The sequence below is a fragment of the Haplochromis burtoni genome, unplaced genomic scaffold (assembly GCF_018398535.1).
Source record: "Haplochromis burtoni strain Fernald_Lab_line unplaced genomic scaffold, NCSU_Asbu1 Contig_29, whole genome shotgun sequence".
In the NCBI taxonomy this organism is placed as follows: domain Eukaryota; kingdom Metazoa; phylum Chordata; class Actinopteri; order Cichliformes; family Cichlidae; genus Haplochromis; species Haplochromis burtoni.
This window is the reverse complement of record NW_024582390.1, coordinates 2,115,892-2,138,055: the sequence shown is the minus strand read 5'-3', so window position 1 is coordinate 2,138,055 and position 22,164 is coordinate 2,115,892. Positions and strand designations below refer to the sequence as shown.

At 40.1% G+C, this 22,164-nt stretch overlaps 1 protein-coding gene across 6 annotated transcripts in view; it reads right to left on the bottom strand.

Annotated features, from left to right (window-relative positions):
* Positions 1–22,164, bottom strand: part of LOC102294411 (plakophilin-4) — an 88,435-nt gene that overhangs the window by 45,202 nt on the left and 21,069 nt on the right. For 5 of the 6 annotated variants that reach the window (XM_042219192.1, XM_005918231.2, XM_014332377.2 and 2 more), the window contains 2 exons: positions 20,573–20,709; positions 235–347 (listed from right to left, as the gene is read on the bottom strand). In XM_042219192.1, the coding sequence (XP_042075126.1) occupies positions 235–347; positions 20,573–20,701 (242 nt within the window). In that variant the 5' untranslated portion in view covers positions 20,702–20,709. The remainder of the gene's footprint in view (positions 1–234; positions 348–20,572; positions 20,710–22,164) is intronic. The other variant, XM_014332373.2, reaches the window with a different exon arrangement.

Genomic DNA, 22,164 nt, shown 5'->3' with positions numbered 1-22,164 from the left:
TTAGATTCATAGTCCAATCACTGAGCATCATTGAGCATACTGGGATGCTCCATCACAATGCTATAATGCCATAAGGTTATACCACAGAGTATGGCCACTGCTGTGAAGGATAGAAAAGCCATGTGTTGGACTTCTCCTGTGTGTGTGTGTGTGTGTGTCTGTGTGTGTGTGTGTGTTGTGTGTGTGTGTGTGTGTTGGTGTGTGTGTGTGTGTGTGTGTGTCTCTCCTCATTACCTGCTGCTACCAGCGCCTGGTGACTCAGCTCCGAGTCTGCATCTTTCCAGCTGATTGGCCACAATCTGCCTCTCCACTTCCAGCTCCCTGGTTAGCCGCTCAAACTGAAGCTCCTGCACATAAACACAATAAAGACAGTCGGGGGACCAAGGGTCAGAAATACATTCTCGCTCAAAAGAAATATGGACTTCGATTGGCAAATATGAAAAATATGAAGTCAATATGGGAGGGGAAAGTTAACAGTTGGCAGCCTGCTCCATGTCATTGTGGTTCATCACTGTGCATAGGTTAATGATGAGATTACAGAGATCTCCTTAGAGAGACGCAATCACGAATATTTCATTTTCCAAGCATTGAAGAGAACACACAATAGCTAGAAAACAAGCTGCTTCTTTCTTACTATAATGATAACAGCACGTGTGACTGACGTCCCATCTATTCCTTAACAGCTGAATTAAACCTTCCACCAACATCTTCACACATACAGCGATAATCAATATCTTTAGGTTTTTAAAAACTATTTATTATAAATTCAAATTCTTTTGGTTTTTGTAAATATATCCATTTCATCATGTCCACCCAAATGCAATGTTGCATTCTCTGTAACTGTAAACAGCCAAGGTTTTGTCATCTGACTGCATAGATTGGTTTAACAAGATATTAAAAATAACCAGATAAATTAGCCGACCATGTCTATGCCATATGTGAGCAAAGTGAAGAGCACCACAGGCATTAATTAATAAACATAAAGGCCTCATTATAAGGTAACAAAACAGTAATCTTTATTAATGAAGTGATTATGCACTTATAAAAAAAACATTACTGTGATTATTGTTTTCTATGTCTTTCAACAGATCCCTATTATTTTTACACACTGTAGGCAGTAAGTCCCAAACAGTTAATGCAACTATTTTATCAAACTCCTTACATGTCGACGGTTTTACTTGAAATCCTCTGTGATGATGTCAAGAGCCAAAATTAGAAAAATTGTCCCCTGTCCAAAAACGTATGGAACAAACTGTATGTACTTGGAGCCTACACGGCAATGCAATTTTCCAAGCCCACACAGACAGACAAGCACCACTTCAATAGGTGATATTTGGCCTAGGTGACACTGTTCCTATGGGAGTTGAGGAGAAATCAGCATTTGACTAATTATCTAGCCTGAACAAGGCCATTGCTTGCACAGATCTCTAGCTCCAAGCACTGCATCATGACAGTCATAAGACACACACAAGGTCTTTGATACAGACTAAATAACTGCACACATACACCCATTTGCATATTTTGGGTTGTTTTTTTTTTGGTTTTGTACTCACCACACTGCTAGGATAGCAGCAGAGCCTACACTTGCTTTTTTCTTCCAAGAGAACTCAGTTAACATAACTCAGTATATGAACAGGAGAATCGTTCCCTCGCTATCCTTAAAAGCTCGTTGCAGTTTCTGCATACATGCGTACGCTAGAGTCTCTTTGGGTCCGAATGACATCGACGAGGATCTTTGTGGACAATCCGTGTGTCTGCCAATTCTTTGAAACCACACAATGGACCAACAACTACGCCTTTCAGGTGAAACCGAAGCAGGCTTCACTGAAATACAACAGGAATAACACTTGGCTTTGGGGTCCGCACTGTCCGTGTCCTTAGAGTGTAATCCTTTCCTTAGCCATTCCAGTAATGCGCACAACCACGGTCAGTTTTATTCGCAGCCAGCTAAATCTACACACGAACACATTACCTGCCTATCACCTCCTTTTGTGACCTGACTGAGGAAATTTAGTCAGTTTAAAGCACCAAGACCAGCCTACTTTTCACACCTACTCTGCGTGTTCCCTGGGGGTGAACTGAAACTTCCCTCTACATTGTATTTTCCTGAAATCTACCTCAGTTGCAGATATGTGAAGCTTGACTTCAGTGAGAGAGAGTAAGCGGGTAGGAAAGCTGTTATGTTCTACTTCCTTGTGGATTTTCTTCTTCTTTTTTTCCAACGTGGCTGGGAACCCTTATTTGTAAAGCACTTCAAACACAACACAGTTGATCCAAAGTGCTTTCAAGGCTCACAAAAGAAGAAAAAAAAAGGAAAAATGGAAAAGAAAATAATGGAGGTAAAAATGCAGACCGTAAAAGTATTAGCAGCAGTGATAGAGGCACATGGTTACACACAACACTAAGTTAAAAAAAAAATGAAGAAATCCAGCTACAAAACCAGAGCTACTTATCTGAAGTCAAAGGCTGAGGAGTAAACAAAAAGTAAATGCATGATTTAGATTTTTAAAATATATACTGGCAGTTATATAAACTAAACAATCATGTTTTGTCACTCATCTCTGATTAAATTTCACTTTGTCTGGTATTCATATTTTAAATTTGATTGGCTCTTGAGTGTCATTGCTGAGACTCAAGTTGCAGATTAGATTGTGTCTTTTTATACTAATCATTTATTTGCCTAACACAGGCGGACTTTTGTAGGAAGACTCTCCAGGAACAAAACAAAAACAATCACGTCATCGTCTCCTCGTTACTGGTACAAGCATATGCCTACAAGCTTGCAGAGCGCACATACAGCAAAGCAGGACGGAAACAGGGTGGCCACAGCAACACTTTACTTAGAGGAAGAAATGAGCCATCAATCCTTTCTGTGACACATAACCCCTACTGAGAGATTTAGTCGCATGAAAATTGCCAATTTCAACCCTTCATCCCAAGCAGTCACTCTCGTTTCCATTCTCAGTTTTCTTGTGACAGATGGAGCTAAGTGTAAGCAGTCAAAATACAAATATTGAAATGAATTTCTGAACTAGACATATGCAGATTGTCAACGGGTTTGATACATTCTGACACAACATTCATTTTAAGAAGTTAGCTGTTACAAAATAGCTACTGATAAAAAAAATAAAATGCACACAGCGCGCGAAGGTTACCAACAATACAGGCCGTTCTCTCATTCAAGCCCCAGGACTGAACACCATTCAGACCAACACGGCAAAACCAAAACTGGGGGTGGGTCCACTGCATGGGTCAACTCTCGTCAGTCACCCTCATCTCGACCATGGTTGAAAGAGGTTGGTACAGTACCCAGCACCGCAATCGAGAGGGAAAAAATTAATTAAACTAGCGTTTAAATGTCAAGTGGTTCACTGCAGATTGAACACGTGCTGCATCTGCAGTCTGGAGGTGGTATAAGTGATCACCAATGTGGCAGAGGGCTAGTTTATATAAGAAGAATTTTCAGAGGAAACAAGTAGTAAGAGTTAAGAGAAGGATACTGAATGCTAGTGACAACTGTGTGAGTCACAAGCAGAGAGAGAGAAAAAGGTGCAGTGATTCAAACAGAGCCCCATTCCTTCTGATACAAATCTTGAATTACTCTAGTGTGAGTATGGCACCTGTGCACAGGAAAGAGAACATAAGGTGACAGTGACATTTATAGGGGAGATAATTCATATGGACACACAAATATATTCATCAGCCACCTCGCTAAAACCCCACTGGACCACCTTTTGCTTTTAGAGCTGCCTTAATTCTTCACAGCATAGATTCAACAAGCTTTTGGAAACATTTCTCAAGAGATTTCAAGGAAATCCACATTGGCCTGATAGCTTCACACAGTTGCTGCTGATTTTTCGGTTGCACATCCATGATGCGAATCTCCTGTTTCACCACATCCCAAAAGTGCTCTGCTGGATTGAGATCTGGTGCCTGTGGAGGTCATTTGGGTATAGTGCCCATTATGGTACTGGAAGCAGCAATCAGTAGATGGGAACATTGTGGTCACAAAAAGATGGACAAAGCCAGAATATTCAGGTAGGCTGTGGCATTTAAACAATGCTCAGCTAGTACTAAAGGGCCCAAAATCTCCCACACATTTATGCACTCACCAGTAGTCTATACTCCAAATTCTGACACTATCATCTGAATATTGCAGTATAAATCGAGACTCATCAGGCAAGAAAACATTTTTCCAATTTGCTGTCCCAATTTTGGGCAACTTATAGCCTCAGTTTCCTCTTCTTAGCTGAAAGGAGCACCACCTGGTTTGATCATTTGCTGCAGTGGTGCATGCCCTTCAAGGTTTGATGTATTGTACGTTTATAGATCCTCATCAGCATATCTTGGTTGTAAAGAGTGTTAGAGTTAATTTGCCTTTCCCTTAGTTTGAAGCAGTTTGGTCATTTTCCTCAGCTGTGGCATCAAAAGCCATTTTCACCCAAAGAAATGATGCTGAGAAATCCCATTAGATCAGCAGTTTTGGACCAACCCAGCTAGCACCAATAACCAAGCCATGTTTAAGGTCAATTAAATCACCTTTACTCTGCATTCTAATTAAACTTTATCGGGTCATTTTTTACCACATATACATGCCTAAATGAACCGTATTGTTACCATGTGATGATGTGGCAAATTAGATATTAAATACTGCTAATAAGCAGGTAAAAAAGGTCTACCTCATAAAGAGCCTGGTGAGTCTGTATAAAACATCGAGGTGACAGGACCGTTCATATATTTAAAGAGCACACTCCCACTAGCAGTGATAGTCTGGGAGCATTGGGTCAAGGCCTGGCTTGATACAGTCAAATATAAATGAGACTAATACATAGACATATGTGCAATTTCATCCATGTATAAACCTAAATTACAAAACAATAATCTTGCATGGGTATAGCTTGAGTTATGAATGTTTTATGCTTCCTTTGGCAGATGCTTATGGATAAGACTCAAACATATGGTGAGAAACACGCACCAAACTGTTTTGTTTACTGCCTGAACGAAGAGTGATTTGAGAGATTTCCTGCTCCTGCAAATGTCACTCTTCTTGGCCCAGCAGTTCTATGCCTTCTTTCTCCTAAGCTCATAATCCAATTGTTTTATTTGGCAACGTGCGTCCTTCTCGAGTCCAGCAACTTCATCTCAGGCTGCAAAGTTTTTTATTATACATTGGCACGTGTAAGCAAAACAGACACAGTTGTGTCTTTTTAAATACTTCACACAAACTGGCTGCTCTTTAATCCCACTGATAAATTGGTCTATGATCTTGATCAGGCACAGCACAGAGAGACATCTGCTGCAGCCATAAGGCTGTCACTATTGATATTCAGAGTTTCTCCCAGCCTATAGTAGGTGGACACACTGCCTGCAAGCCCACCCCAACCCTGTTGTTTTCTTACTATGGAGAAGCATGGAGACAGTCCAAAGTTTCCAGCTTGGAGCTCTGTCTTCCAGGTATTTTCTCCTGTTTGACAACTTAATTTACGGTACTGAGTGAATCTCCGTGGAGCTTACGCCTATGCCGTGGGCGATGTCGTTGTTTGCATTCATGCTTTTGCGCTGTGATCTCTGCATTGCTCTGCTGTTATGAGTGAAACCGAGCTGATCGTGTTGAATTTGGATCTAATAAATCTTGAACAAAGCGTTACGTTTTTTTCAGGGACGCGGCAAGAACTCAGAGCTGAGTCCATACACGACTGCCAGAGCTATGAAAATAAGAAAATCTGAATATGCCTGAGGCAGCACTGCTATTGCATTAGCAATGTGAGCAAGCTAGATACAATTGCAACCCATTACTTTTTGTTATTCTCTTTGTGCTAATCAATATACTGTGCTTACATGACATATTATTATAAATACACTTATCAGTGCTGTTAAGATCTGCTACACAGTGAATCAATGCAATGTTTCTAGGACACTGCACATCAGGTTACCATGTATGTTACAGTGTAGGTTACAGTGCTTTTCTTGCACACTGTTATGACTGTAGATAGATACGACAATCCAATGATCCAATAATCAATTCAAGACTGATATATAAATAGTCAGGCATTAAAACAACAAGGCATCATTCTTGTCACGCTGAGAGAATGGCCTCTCAGTTGGCACCAAGGATTGCTGCCATAAATGCCTCTTTATTATCACATCCTCAGGCTCTCCTTAGCAAAAAAGTGTTTTAGAGCTTTCATTTTCTTGCACACATTTCAATAGACTTTCCCCTATCCTGCACGAGTCATTAAGGCTATTATGAACATGACTTCAGTGCGTCTATAATTACCTTGTTATAACAAAGGGCTGTGTGCCAAAATGGGACCCATGGTCTGATGAAAAAAAAGGGACAAGGATCAGTCTCATAAGTGGGGCTCATATGAGCCAGAGAGAGCGAGGAAGAGAAAGAAAAACGAGAAAAGTCACTGCTCTGTGGAATTAATATATTTTCTTTTCACCCCAGTACAATAAGGCCAAGCACAGCAGTAATGACCATTAGAAACTTGTTAAGCTTAAACAAAGATTTTGGGCCCAGCCTAAGCTTCTATTGGTATCAAGTGGAAGGAGACGATAGGGACAACAGATGACCAATTTTCATGTGCCAACAGGGCCCTACTAGTGCTTTTATTTGTCATTACAATGAGCTTGTTTGGCCTGATCTGTCTGTAGTCACAGTGCTGAATCAGATCCTGTCCCCTTGTGTCCTTAAAAAGGCCCTAAAGAAATAAATGACACGTGGCAGAAGATCATGCTACCAACGTACACTCTCCCACGTCCTATCTAGGGGTCCTGCTGACAGTACAGACCCATCAGAAATGCCTGAAGTGGCTTAACCCCAATGCTGCATCAGCATACAAACAGTGTATAAATAAAAGAAGCTTGCGCACACACAGACACAGACACACACATCTCAAATGTCATGTAGCTTCATTAAAAACAAAACAAAACACTGACTTACACATGCCTTTAAAAAAAAAAAAAAAGAATGACTTCTTCGCAAACAGCATACTTCTACAATACAAAGAAAACAAACTACAGCATGAACCACTCCAACTATAGTGTAAACCTAAAACACATGTGCACACTACACATTTTTTCTTTTTTTAAAAAAACAGAAAGAATAGTAAACCCTTTCAGCAAACATATCAAACATTGAAATGCTACTTTTCATGAACTTACAACAGTAAATACACCATATGTGAAAGTTTGTGCATCCTACTGAGTCAGACCTGAGTGGGCTCCTTTTAGTCTTGAATTTATAAAACGTTTTCATTTACAGATCACTGCTTGATATTTTCAAGCATCCCACTTAAAACCCTAACCACAGTTTTTTAAGGGTGCTAAATGTTAGGAGGCTACTCTCATTACTTTAAGCAGTGGAGTTTGCAGTATCATTTGGGTTCATTGTCCTACAGTAGAAGCCACCCTGGCTCCACCGCGGACCTAAAGCATTACATTTTATAATACTTGTCCATAGCACTGCCATAACAACTCTGGCCTTGTGCTGCTTAGCAGCCATTAATTAACTTTAATTTACAATCTTATTCAGGAGCCAATGGTTGTAAATGTTGTTACAACAACATTTAAATAGTCAGAATTCATTAGCTTTGGAAACATCATCATCTAAAAATCCTTAATGACCATTCACGAGCTGCCTTACATGTCCTAAGGTCAATTAAAAACAGATGAGTTCATTAACTTCTGACACCGTTTGCATAAAATTTTAAACATGCCACAATGTACTCTATTAATCTGTATATTATTATTACTTTTTACATTCATGAATTAGTAACAGTGTACTGTATTTATTTATGTCTTCACTTCAACAAAAACCCAGCAAGAATATTCTGCATCCAGCATCACCTTGGTGAGTATTTCTGCTTACAACTTTCAATTTGGGAAACCGGAATACATCATTCCATCCATTTTAATGCATATCTAATGTTTTGAAAGTTCAGGTGTATCACTGTAAAGATTGATTCTAGAGGAATGTTTTACATCAAGTCGTAATGGGTGAAAGAGCCCGACCAATATGTATCCGTCAGCCAATATTTGCCTATAAAACATTTCAATTTATTGTATATGCTGTCGAATATATGCAGATATGACTAATACTTTCATCACTGTTTGTAACATATGTAGCAGAGCACGTACAACAGCCGAGCAGGAGGTGGTGCAGAGTCAAGTGATTTCTTCAGGGCAACTTGCTAATTAGTAAGAGATGTGGTTAATATCTGATCTGACTGTCAGTCAGTGAAAGTGTAGGATGCACAATCAATTGCAGCATTTATATCCATTTTAGGTAACTGATATAGACTGTCCACTTAAAGAATGTAACAAAAATATGATTGTTCATTAAGGGGCAATGGGCCCTGACAGCTCAGCACCCACACTGCAGTGTTGCAGACACAACTACGCAGTGGGAGAATGACAGCAGAGGTTATAGGATTTCTGCAGCAGCAGGGACAGAAAAGCAGGCCTGAGGTGTGAGCGAAGAGAACAAGCCTCAGAGCAGGCTGTGCGAACAGACCTGGAGGAACCACGCAGGGAATTTACTTACAAAACCTGCCACAAAGTCACCTTGCTAAATACTAAGGTTTTAGGAAACTGGCTGCAGCAGCATGCCACCATAGCAGAATTGTAATAGCTATGTTGCAGAGAAAGACATTTATAAATACAGTAAAGTGGCTTGCTGAGGTAAGAAAATATAAGCTATAGGTGAATCACGGGGAAAACTACTTTACCACCCACAGCTGTTCCAGAGCTTTTTATAATGCAAAAGCTCATTATATGACAAAAGTCCACAGTTATACTAACAAATAATGGAACAGCAAGCTCACAATAGAACATCATTTCTGCTAAGACTTTATTACAACATTACAAGCTTTTAAAGCGAAAACTTGCTGAGCTACTAAAATCATGTTTGACATTCTTCTATAGAGAATAAATTGACGTAACTGTCTGTAGACAGATATGGAATTCAAGGTCATAGCAGGATTATCCTGCAGTAGAGGATTGGCTCCATGAACATTTGGATTTCTGGTACAGATCTCGGTCATTCCTGCCATCTAATCTAATTCTATGCTGTACCAGTACATTTTTACTACTTATGGCTCTGTTCACTGAAACCAAGGTTATTGTGGACATTATACTGATGTCAGATTGCTTGAGTTATTTCATTCATAATTCTCTTTTAATTCCGTGAGGTTAAATCTCTTTAACCTGGTACGTTCATCACATGTTAAATCACATCTTGGGCACACAAAACGTCTCCTAACATTACAATATTTTCTCAGCTACAGTTTTTTTATCCAAACTTTTGGCTTTGTATGCGAGTGGACAGGCACACAGTTCTGGCTATCAGTACAGCAGCACCACTCGCCTGCTGTTCAAACCTACTGTGCGCAGAAGACAACCAATCAGCAGAAAGTTGGTCAAATCCTTTTCTAATCAGTGGATGATCTAGAGACTGCACCACTAATTATTTTGAGCTTTGAATTATGCAAAGCTAGTCTAGTACAGTTCAAACATTAGAGCTGGAAATTAGCATAATAGGTTCTCTTTAAATATGCATGCAATCTAGTAATCAACATGCAACAATAAATTGAATGCTTCAGTTAGTAAATTATTTGGTGGCAATTAAACTATATTCCCTGTGCTAATGATTTGACGTTCTGAATATAGAGCCACCTTTTGCAGAACATTAAACATTTGCCTGAACTTACCTCACATCAGCCCATCACAGCTAGTTTGAAAGTGAACCTTGTACAAGTGTCTAAAAGATAATGTATACTGAAAGATTCAGTTAAGGTAAGAATGATTTTTAAATCATTTAGAAGATTTTAAGAAACGCATGCATAGATGCATCCACACACCCAACTGCTTGGGGTCTGGGTCGACGGGCAGCAGTCTAAACAGAGATGCCCAGGCCTCCCTCTCCCCAGCTGCCACCTTCAGCTACTCCAGGGGGTACACCGAGTTGATCCCAAGTCACACTAGAGATATCATCTCTGCAGTGGATCTCCCCACAGGAGGACATTCCTGAAACACCTCTTTCTAGGTGGTGTCTGAGGGGCATCCAAGTAATCTCAAGTGTCTCTACTTTACTCTGAGCCCCTCCTGATGGAATGAGCTCCCTATCACTAAGGAACCGTCTGCAGACCCCAATGAAGGAGTCTCATTTTCAACGCTTGTATCAACAATCTCATTCTTTAGGTCACTACCCAAATCTTGTGTGAAAATAAGAATGTAGATTGACTGATGAACTGACAGCTTCACGTTAAGGCTCAGCTCCTTTTTCACTGCAACAGATCAATATAGTTTCTGCATGGTTGCTGATGCCGCACCAATCCATCTGTCAATCTCCCACTCCAGACCCCCCCTTACTTTTGAGCAAGATCCGCAAGATACTTAAACTTCTCTTAATCTCAGGGCAGACACTACTCTTTTCTTGATGAGAACCACAGCCTCAGACTTCAAGGTGGCAATTCTCATTCCTGCCTTTTCTCCCTCCGCTGCAAACTGCTCCACTCTGAGCTGGAGGTCATCACCTGATGAAGTGAAAAGAACCACATCATCCGCAAAAAGCAGAAAGATGATCCCAAGGCCACCAAACCAGAGTTGAGTATTAGTATATTAAATCGTGACAGGTTTCTCTTCCATTGCTTTTAAACAATGGAAGTATCAAGCGTACTGATTGGTTAATCTTTCTTATTCTTATCTGACACTGACATCTAAATGTCAGATAAATGACACATAATCACTGACCAGTAATCTGCTACATTAAAACATTTGTTGTCTATTAAAAGATCATACTAAAAGATGAGAGAATGCGGGAAAAACAAAATACTGGCAAGAAAATAAAGTTACGACTTGGCTCGACAAAAACATCATTTAGGTTTGTCACATGAGCTGGATGCTATTAAAAGAGCTGTTATTTGTATTGGCAAGTGCTGCAGCTGGTTCAAGAGAATGACAACAGAAGAATGACTGTCAATAACAATGACTGTTTGAGGGGGATGTATAATCGTGTCAGTGTTGATGAACAGATTCCACAGTGACTAACTTTAATTCATTAAATTTCATTTCCAGACAATATCTTTCAGAAAATGTTTTGTTGTTGTGGTGAATATTCTTCCCCGTGTTCCCAAAATTTCACTACCTTGGCTTACTAAGTCATCAACACTTTCCCATTATTAAATACAAAAACAGTAATGTGTGACCAGAGATGGCAATCCGATTACTTTTTTCAAGTAACGAGTAAAGTAAGGGGTTACTATTGCAAAAACGGTAATTAGATTACCGTTACTTTCCCGTAGGAACGCTGCGTTACTGCGTTACTAAAACCGTGATTTTGTTTTTGCAAGAACGTCTCATGACAGTGACATAAGTGAGTGCGACGTTTGTGACAACAGCTGTGTGCAGATCAATAATGGATAATATATCGAGTGCGGGAGAGAGGATGAGCGTGCAGCATTTAAAGAGTGGAAGTACTGACCTTACTTTGAGTTTGATTCCATAAAAAGTGACAAAAACATTAGTGTCCGTTGTGCGTGGGAAGAAAACGTCATTTTACAGCGAAAAAAAACCCCTAAACAAGCACCAAGTGCACTATGACGTAATGGGAAATTCACAGAGAAACTCGCAGATTCTTCCACTGACCGCTGCGGCACACCTGCACCAGGGTAAACCTCCGCCTAACCCACTCCTGCTTTACAGGTGAAAATAGAGCAACAGGACCGCGAGTCTGTGATGTTATTTATTTTCTGCTGTGTTTTACTTGCATCTATTTGAAAGAGTGAGTGTAAACACACACAAAAAATATTTTATGTGCTGGAATGTGCAGAAAATGGGTTGAATAAATTAGTTTAACATTTAAAGTCAGAGAATGTTGCATATAATTAAATTTTTGCTTGATGCATAAAGTTAAAAGATTAAAACTAATAAAACAAGTTTTAAAAAGAGACTTTTCCATTTGATTACATTTTGTATGATTGATTATGCAGAAAAAGTAGAATTGGCCTGACAGATCTATCGCTTTATCACCTATTCAGGTTGTAAATCGTGCTTTTAAGTAACTAAGTAACTAAGTAATAATTACTTTTGAAAATAAGTAATCAGTAAAGTAACGGGATTACTTTTTTGGGGAAGTAATCAGTAATTAGTTACTGATTACTTTTTTCAAGTAACTTGACCAACACTGTGTGTGACTGGCACTAATAGTTGGAGGAAATTAAAAGGGGGAAAAAAAAAAAAAAAAAAAAAAGACTCAAGTGGTACATCTTTTATTCCCAACAAAATCACGTCCTTTGAACCGCCACCCCAACAGCATTTACAGCATGAAACACAATTACGCTAAAGAGCGCAATTTATACAAATTCACTATTTCAAGAGGAGCAGTTTGAAGCTTTAAATACTTTGTTATAAAAAAAACGCTGCAGCACAAAATACAATTCTTCCTTTTTAAAGTGCCAACTGAAACACTGTTTGACCTGACTGATCATTATGGAGCAAATGTTCATTGCACTGTGCAGTGGATGCAGAATAATGGCACAATCGGCCTTTAGGTTGGTTTGCTATGAGCCTCGCTTCACTCTATAATTGTGTTTGCCAAAGGGCAACTCTGCTGGGGAAATGAAGGCTTGATTGTACAACCAAAACAGGAAGAGAATAAAGCGTTTTTCCGGTAGCTTTCTCCAGGTAGTAGACACGGAGCACATTTAACAGGCAGAGTAACCGTGGAAACGAGATCTTCACTAATTAGCTGAGCGCAATAATTATCTTAAATAATAAACCCGTGTTAACTACCTGACTAACAACTACAAAACCTAACCCAATCGAGTTTTTTAATGACAAATGGACCTCAGTCTTTATGGTATTGTTTTTATTAAACCTGGTTATAAAAGCATGTGTCACCCACTTATTGTTTGGGGCTATGTCTGTCAAGGAAACATTTCTAAAGCCTGTGCCGCTAATCTAATGCCGTCATCCCTCATCCCTCGTCATCGCTTTCTTTCTTCACCAAGTCTTTTCATCCAAGTTTTGCGCCAGAGCTGCTTTTGTTTCTGAGCAGCTACAAGCTGTTGAACCTCAACAAAAGCTCTTATGTGATGATGTTGATAATAATACCAAGACATACTGCCAGTAAATAAGTAACTCAAAGACAATCTGTATCTTCTCAAGTGGAAAAGGGGCCAAAAATACTGCAGCAGTGAAATCACAGACGTGTGAACATACAATTCCACAGAGAGATCAATAGTGTTGTGTCATTGCTCTAAGGTATAATAAGGTGAGTAAGCAATTTAAGGACCGTCAGTCTAGAGGTTGCTGCAGTGAACAAAGACTGCAGTGGCTTGTGCGATTACCACAGTCATTTAGTGCAACTCAACTAAGCGGCGTTTGGGATAAAGACACGAACCTCACTTTGGATTCACCCAGCCATCTTCCTGAACTTCATCCATGGATGCATGGCAATTCCAAGGACTATTATACTCCTACCCTCTTATGTGAGAAGTGAAACTCCTGCTCCAAATGACCTGGTTCCCTGTGTGTGCTGTTGACAGTGGCAATGATTATAGTGGTAATGATGATGATGATGACAGTGATGGTGATGAGTATTAACAGGCTAGTTGGGGAGGGGGGAGAGTTCCCGTGGCTGGGTAGAAAACAGCATTGCTGCGCCAGGCTAGACAGACCACTCCTTTGACATCGTGTCACATTGGGAGCAGATTATCTTCTCTTCCCCTTTTCCTTCTTTTCTGTTTTCGTCTACGTTGACAGCCTCCTGTCAGAGAGCTTTAGTGAACCATTCACAGGTGACAGCCTCTCTGACTCTGCCTCTCTCCATCATGCTCACACTCCCGCTTCTGCCCCCCCCACTCGGCATCTCTGCGTTTTGTCTTTCCTCTGTATATCTGCGCACTCTCCTTCACCTGCATCTCTCCCCTCTGAATCTCTCTCACTTCTCTCTCATACTTGTCCTGCTCCCCCATGGGGTAATTGCTCGGAGCCCGGCTTCCATTTTTATGACTATAATCGAGGCCAGAATGCTTATGCCTCTAGATTTCTCCTTGCCTGTGTCACAGCAGCAGCACCAGGCAGAGGAAGGCAGATAAGACCCCGAGAAGTGGAGAAAATCACTAGTCGATAGTAATTAGAATCCTTATTTCGCCTATGGAAGTGGAACAGACACTATCGCCTACGGAGGGAACTCAACCTTTCTGTGGGCTTAGGGCATGGAAATGCATAATGGCCAAAAAAGCCACTGCCTCTGAGCTTTTCTCTGACCCCAACTATTAACTCCTTAAGCTGGGTCACTTGGACAAAGATGACTTGGGCTTCATTAAAACAAGACAGAAGCTTTCATGGGTATCTCAAGTGAGTAATATTTCAGCCAGCTCATCAAGCCTTTAACAGGGTAAAGTTGTAGCACTGAAAGCAAGGTCAGTTCCTGAGCTCTGAAGAATGCCAGCGTGCGTGTGTGTCTATGCCTGATTTGGATGAAATCAGGGTCACAGACTGTAACTTCAGTTTACCACAAAAAAGCAGAAGGCAGACAGATTTTTCATGTGTAATTGACTCCAACAAAGTGGGAAAATTCCACTGTGGTGACGGTGGTGGTGTTTTTTTGTTTTTGTACGGTGGTGTGTTGGAACACAACTTTTTGCTAGTTGTGCCATGCATATAGGCATGTCCAGGCACAGCTAATAACAGCATTACTCTAACAACAAAGCTTTATAATGGAGGAGGAACGGGAGTGCAGCAAAACATTTCATTTCCAAAAATCAACACACCACAATCTTAATATTACTCATTTGCTCGAGGGACACATCTCTGCAATGCTTGAGGCAGACTAATTCTGAAACCACTGATACTGGTCTATCAGTCTAGCCATGATAGAGCAGCTGTGGTTGTGGTTACCACATTTGAGTGTTACTACAGCAGGTAGTGCCACATATTTTATTTGGCAGATTTTTATGCTGATGCCCTTCCTGATGCAACCTCCAAAGAACTACAGTTTCCTCCTGGGATCAAACTAGGGATCTTTTCACTTGTTAGGTAAATGTGTAAACCACTGCATTATGGATCCACTGAGTAGCAGCAGCATTTTTTGGACAGAATCCCTCATTAAAATAGCTCAACAGTCGGCACTGCTTTAGCCCAACAGGTTGAGCAGGCGAACTATTAGGCAAAGGTTTGAATCCACCCCAGAGGCATTTGCGTCGTCTCCCCCCCGCTCTTTGTCTACTTCTTTGAGCTTTCCTGTCATAATAAAGGATAAAAAAAACAAAAACAAACAGTCCCCCTCCTGAAAAAATGCCTCAACAGCAACGCAGAGCAAGCGAGAGGAAAGAGGGGAAAGGCCAGGAAGTAAAGTGGGAATGTTGAGCAGGAAAGGATCGGCTCCTGCAGTCTCTTTAGTGTGGAACCTCTTGTATACATTTAGTGCACTTGCAAATGTGTATTGTGTAACATATTACTGCATGAACTATACTCACAATATACAACAGTAAATCATATTTGTAATAGAGTAACATCAGCAAACAGTCTTTTCCAAAATAAAGGATAAAGAAGTAAATCAGCTCCAACCTGAAGCTCCTACTGCTTTAAAAACATTTTGAAGTACTGCCTGAACTGCTCATGAGCACGAATTTTAATGGAAATACTCAAGTACTGCAGATATAATAGAAGAATTATTATATTATTCCACAAAAACGTTTGAAGAAAAAAAAAATTCCGTGCTTTATAACTTCTAAAAATACAAATAATAAAACACAGTTTGGCATTTCAAGGTTTAAGTTAATAACAGGTCAACTATGCACAGACTTTACGTGTACAGCGTGCACGCTGTCAGGAAAGCGCAAACGTTATCGTCACCCATCATCCTTCCCCCTCTGTCTGTTTCTGCAACCTACTTAATACTAACATACCTAAAAATAGGTATACCGAGGGGCCACTAGAGAAGTGTTTGTATAAGAAGTACTTGGTGCTGATGAGATCGAAGCTGATGCAACGAAAGGACCCTCCTTTTCTGCAGCTATTTCTCTCAAGGGAGAAGCAGTAGAAAGCAGAGATTAGGTCAAACTGATCAATGAGATGGCCCTTTAAAGACCTGACCTCTACCTCATTAATGCCTGCGCAGTGGATGTCATGGCTTCCCACTCAGACAGCCAAAGAGCTCCTATATAGCTGTTTCAAGTCTCAATTTGGCTTGTTTTTAAAGGCTGCTGACAATGGTGTCTGATGCAGCCACCATTATTCACCAACAATCACTTTAACGTTATAAAAGGTTTTCATTTACATTTTACAGTATGTGTATTTACATGAGATGCACTTACTTACTGAATTACCCAACTACCTTACCAATGAGCTCCCAGAGAATAGATCGCAGCCATCATCTCTAAAATAATCATTTTAATAACCACCAAATGTGACACTATTTAATTTAAATTTAAAGGACACTGTTGTAAGAAGCCCATCTCTTGGCTTTAGGGTGTTTTCAGTATTTCACAGCTTGCGTAACTCTCCCTATAATCTGTAATGCCATTGTCTCACATATCAAAATAACAACAATCATAAATTCAATTTGCATTGTAGTCTACCAACATAATGGAATTATTTGAGTAGACACATACACATTCCTGTTAGGTTATCCACTCATACAACACTTTATTTGGCTACAATGAAAACTGTAAAATTACTACACTACTACAACATCCTTTAACACACAACCTACTAGGGCTGTTCGATATAACGATATATATCGGATGACGATATAAAAACGTCTATCGTTTAATTTTACGCTATCGTTTGTTTCGTGGTGTCGCAAAAATAAATTGTTTACGGCAATATTTTTTCATCGTTTTGATGGTCACTGTAGTGGCTATATTAAATAATTTCCCCCAGGGATTAATAAAGTATTCTGATTCTGATTCTGATATTAATTTCTTAAAGTTCTCCATTTCTCTTATATTTAAAATAACCACACTACAGACGGACAAGCGCCTGTTTTTGCTGATGGTAACAGCATCGCGTGTCTGCTTGTTTATGTTCCACATAAACCTTTCACAATAAAGCTCAAGATCCTGTTGAGACTTTTCAAAATAAACTGAATCACGTGAAAGAGCAGATTGTTTACGGATGAGAAGTAAAAAAGAGCCGCCAGGTGCTAAAAAATAGACCTTAGCATCAAACGTTTTTCCCCGCAGAACTCTGTGTAATAAATACTCTCAAAGAAAACAGCAGCCGTTACAACTTATGTCTAAAAATGTATCGTTTCATGCATCGGTTAAAACACTGGACTCCAGCTACATGACGCGCAGCTGGAAACACTTCCCGCAAGTCGAGCTGCCCGAGATTCACAGAATTTACAGAAAATGTTACATTTTTGTGATTTATATCGTTATCGGACGATAAAATTCTTATATCGGGATATGAGGTTTTGGTCATATCGCACAGCCCTACAACCTACTTTATGTAAAACTAATGCAAATTGTGTTCTGATGCTACAAAAATTACAACTGGAAAGATAACAGAATATTAAATGTCAAACACATGCTCTTCACGAATACACACGAGTTAAAAATACAGTTGGAGAAGAGCAAAAATCATAATTTTGCTCTGCGACCCACATTCAACCATTCATATAGCACTTTATTCTATGCACTTTAAGCACTTAATCTACCTCACATCCATGGCTATTTTAGAAGGAGTTAACCTAACAAGCATGTCTGATCTGTGGGAAGACGCCGGCGGTAGCTGGAAGAAACCCATGGAGGCACAGGGAGAACATCCAAACTCCACACAGAAAGTTACCCAGACAACCAGGAAGTTAGAGCCTTCACGGTGTCATGTGACAGGAATAACGTCTGCACTAAATGATTCATTAAACTCAAATGTACAAAACAAACAACATGTTTAAAGTAGAAACAAATATTATTTCCTCTTATGTTGCTTGTTCAGAGCAGGTACTTGTGCGTCTAAACTGCATTCAATTAATTTAGGTCAAATGTTTTGATAATCATACTGAATATCGTGAGCCACGTTCAGCTATATAATGAGTAAGGTGATGCTCACCTACAGATGAATCTCTGAACAAGCACGCAGCTGTGCATCCAACCCCAAATTCTTTGGAATTTACTGGGAAGATGAGCGAGTATTCTTCCGAAGGAGATGCAACTTGCCTGGATATGCCTGAATAATGCGGAACAAATATATATAGATACATACGGGAAAGACCTGTAGTTTTAGTCTCTTTTAATTTGGTCAAATTTGTTATTATTACAAGAGTGAAGAGGCGTTGGCACATTCGATTATTAAGACTGGGAGGCCTACATAGTTAACCGTGTTCTGAACTCCTCAAATCTTGCCCCATGTAAATTACCCATCTATAATTAAAAAGAAACACCCAAAATCCGAAAAACTTACCGCAAAATAAAGATTTAAAACAATAAAAACTCAACAGAAACAAGCTTATCCATTCAGTAAACAAACCTAAATTAACATGAAGTGAACGTAAAAATAAAAGAACTGAAATCAAATCAAATAATGAAAAACACCAAATTATAATTAGTCTGGTCTGAATGAGTGCCAATGCTGCCCCATTGCTTTAATTAGACCTAAGACAGATTTAAAGATTTAAAAAATAAATAAATAAAAATAATGATCATCCCTTTGGTTAAATTAAATTCTAATTCAAAGATAGGTCTGAAGATTGAGAATTTATGAAGTTAATACTGAATAACAATACAGTTCATTTGCCATGAGTTGACTCAAGCTTGAGAAACAGCACGCGTGCTTCTCAGAGGCAAATAAGAACGAGCTGCAAGAAATACTTTGACATTTAAACACTGGATCTGTAATAAACCATTATGGATGTGTCATCCAGATGGTGCTTGCTATTAAACAAGCACAGAGCACAAACAGGACTCCAGGAGCTACAGTGCAACACAACCAAGTCCTAAAATTACAGGCTAAAGAAAGCAAAGGGGGAAAAAGAGAGGGAGAGAGAGGCTGCTGTTTGCAAGTAGTTAAAAGGAAAGAGAGAGTGCGACATGTCCAAGTGAATAAACACCAACATGTTGGTGAGCCTTTCCTTCTTTGGGCATCTGGGCAAAGGCTGTGCAGCTGTAACTACAGCAATGACAAAATGAAATTTCCAAGGAGATCGAAGAGGAGGGAAGACGAGGAGTGAACGAGACTAGTCAAAGAGAGGAAACTCTGCTAAATAAAGAAGCAGAACAAAGACAAAAAATAAAAGATGCAGCCTTAACACAATAAACACTTACCAAACACTCCTGTCAAGCACTTTCATTCCTTAGCTTCAGCCCTAACCACAAACATGGCTACAAAACATGCATGTTTACATCCACAGCGCGATCCCTCGAAGGTTTCTCTCAACAATCACAGGAAAACCTCACATATAAGTAGAGGACGAAAAAAAACCCGAAACCCTAACTACCCTCGTCTCTGACCTTCTACGCATTTTCCTTCGCACTCATCCCTTTATTCATTTCTCCAACACTGTCCTGCATAAACTCAGAGGAGAACTATAATTTTAAAGTATCGACTCTTCGGCAGGAATCCCCGTCGAGCCATGCCTCCAGCCAGTCATTCTAAAAGCAACAGCTCAGGCAGGCTACTCGCCCTTCCTGCTCGCCTGCATGGATATCTGCTCCAACCGGATGAGCCACCGAGGATTATTCTAAGGAAGGAAGCGACAATGACAGGTGCTCCCTCCTTCCTTCCTTCTTTCCTTCCTTCCTCACACATGTAAACAATACCCACTTTCCTGCAGCAAGTCTTAATAGCACTCGTGCAGTCCTTTTTTAAAAAAGTTTTTTAATAATAAAATGAAGGAACACCATTAATCATTCTCAAACTTTAGCTCAACATGAGCGTAGTTCAGGAAATGTACGCAAGATTTCACACAAGGGAATTCAAATTATTAATAATGATCAAAATCTCTGTAGCACATTATGCCCTGTGCTGGATTCCCAAGAAGTATGAAGGACTGGAGCGAAGCCAGAAAGAAAAAGGAGTGTGTGTAAAAAAACCAAAGGGGGCGTGGATGAATCACAGAGAGGGAAACGGAGTGAGTCAGAGGGCACGTCTCTACTCAAGCTCTCAATCCCTGCTAGAGATGATCTTTCTAGTTGTCCTCTGATACAAGCCAGGCCATAACTGCAGGCGATAAACCATGAATCGCTTTCTTTGTCAAGCTTCCTCCACTTCACTTTCTTTCACAATAGAATAAAGCAAATAAAAGTCTATGATGAGGATTCGGCTGTAAATGAAAATCTTTTCATCATCTCACACGTTGAGATGTGACCACTTTCAACGTTAAGTTATACAGTTACAGTGTTAACATGTTGTGTGACACAAATAAGTGGGAAAAAAAAGAAGCCATGCATACTTCATTGTTCTTAAATTGCGTAATATAAAATGTGTGAGTAAACAGTAGCATTTCTGAAATGTCCCAATACAAAATAATGGTTCATAAACGCTGCAACTGTGCTGTAATATCAGAGATTTAACATGAAGCAAAGGGGCTTTTAGCACAGTGTGAGTGGAAGAAACCCACTACCTGCTCTTTGACGGAGGCCAGGATGTTGTTGGCGGTGTTGTCAGCCTCCATGTTGCGGCCAGTTGAACTGTCGCGGATGGTCAGCAGAAGCCCCTCCTCCGTCACTGGGCTCTGCTCAGGAGCTGGCATTCCTCCTGCTGGGACACACGCACACACATATACACACACACACAATGCTCTGGTCACCACAGGCGCTCGGCTAAAAGTCTTGCACACATACCGGACTGGGTGCGTGCGCGTGCGAACACACGCAGGCAAAGCGATGCTGAGAAGTGGAGGCGCACCACACCAGCAATGCACAAACATACACCCACACATGCCATATGGCCCAAACAAGAAAAGGACTGTCAATGTTTTATGTCTGTGACAGTGCAAATGAATGCCATATGGTCTTGAGACAACACACGACTTAAATAATGATTTATGTATGAAATTTAGTCATATAAAAATCCAACACAAACAAAAGGAAAGCCAGCGATTCTGGTGAGGCCAAAAAATGGAATGGAAATTTCAATCTTAGCAATGCAAAAGTTGCCCTAACATGTGTGTCCACAGGTGACTTTTCTCTGTATTATTGGATGTATTGGAGATGTTGCAAGAGATGCGAGAGGGCATGCCTTTGGAAAAAGGTGATAAGGTGTTCCTGAACTGAAATGAGAAAGTGGAACAAATAGTTATGATCTCATTATTTCTGTTGACGGAGACAGCGTCAACGGAGCTTTGCTCGAGGTGGATCCAGATTCACCAGACAAGACAGTTAAAGGCTGTGATGGCTGTGTCACACCAAAAGCAAGGGGGTCTAATAAACACAGAAGATGCACGACTGAGATACTGCACTGCTGGTGTAATCTACAAGCTTTAGGTGTGCATGTAGTTTTGCAGGTCCCGAAACATGTGGACGAAATGTGATCCAGAGGTATTCTGGGAGAGCGTCACCAAGGCAGTGTGAGACATTCAAGGTTTCTGAGATGTGAAGAATCACATGCCAGCTCTGGTATTACAGATTAATGCTTCACTAACACCAAGTATGTTAAGTATGTAATATATGTAATGTCCTGCATACCACGTTACATACATCCTCTGATCAGTCACCAAGGTACTTTGCTTGTTCACTTGCAGTTTACAACACAGTGCTCCACTACCTCCCACCACATCCCTCAACTGCAGCCTTTGAACCAGGACATTCCATGTTATTCCCAGAAAAGCCAGAAATGGGAAACTAGAAAATTTGAGCTCCTCCTCCCTGACTGCTGCACACATACACTCACACACAGAGGAAAACACTGACAGGACTGACTGAGGGCATATTTTGAAAACTCACAGAAGTTGCCAACCTATTCAGGATGGAAAGAAAACTCTTCTGCTTTTCTTTTAATTAACAAGCTGCAATTAACTATGCAGGACAGATATAACGGTAAATGACATGTTTATCACAGTAAATTCTATAAAAACAGGATTTAACATTCAATCTTCCATTAAAAAAACTAAATAAATAAAAAAATGACTTGCCAACAAAAACACTAAAGAGTGAAAATATGACCAAAATCTGTGTATATAATCTCAGTATTTCTCAGCAGGCTAAACTTGTCCAG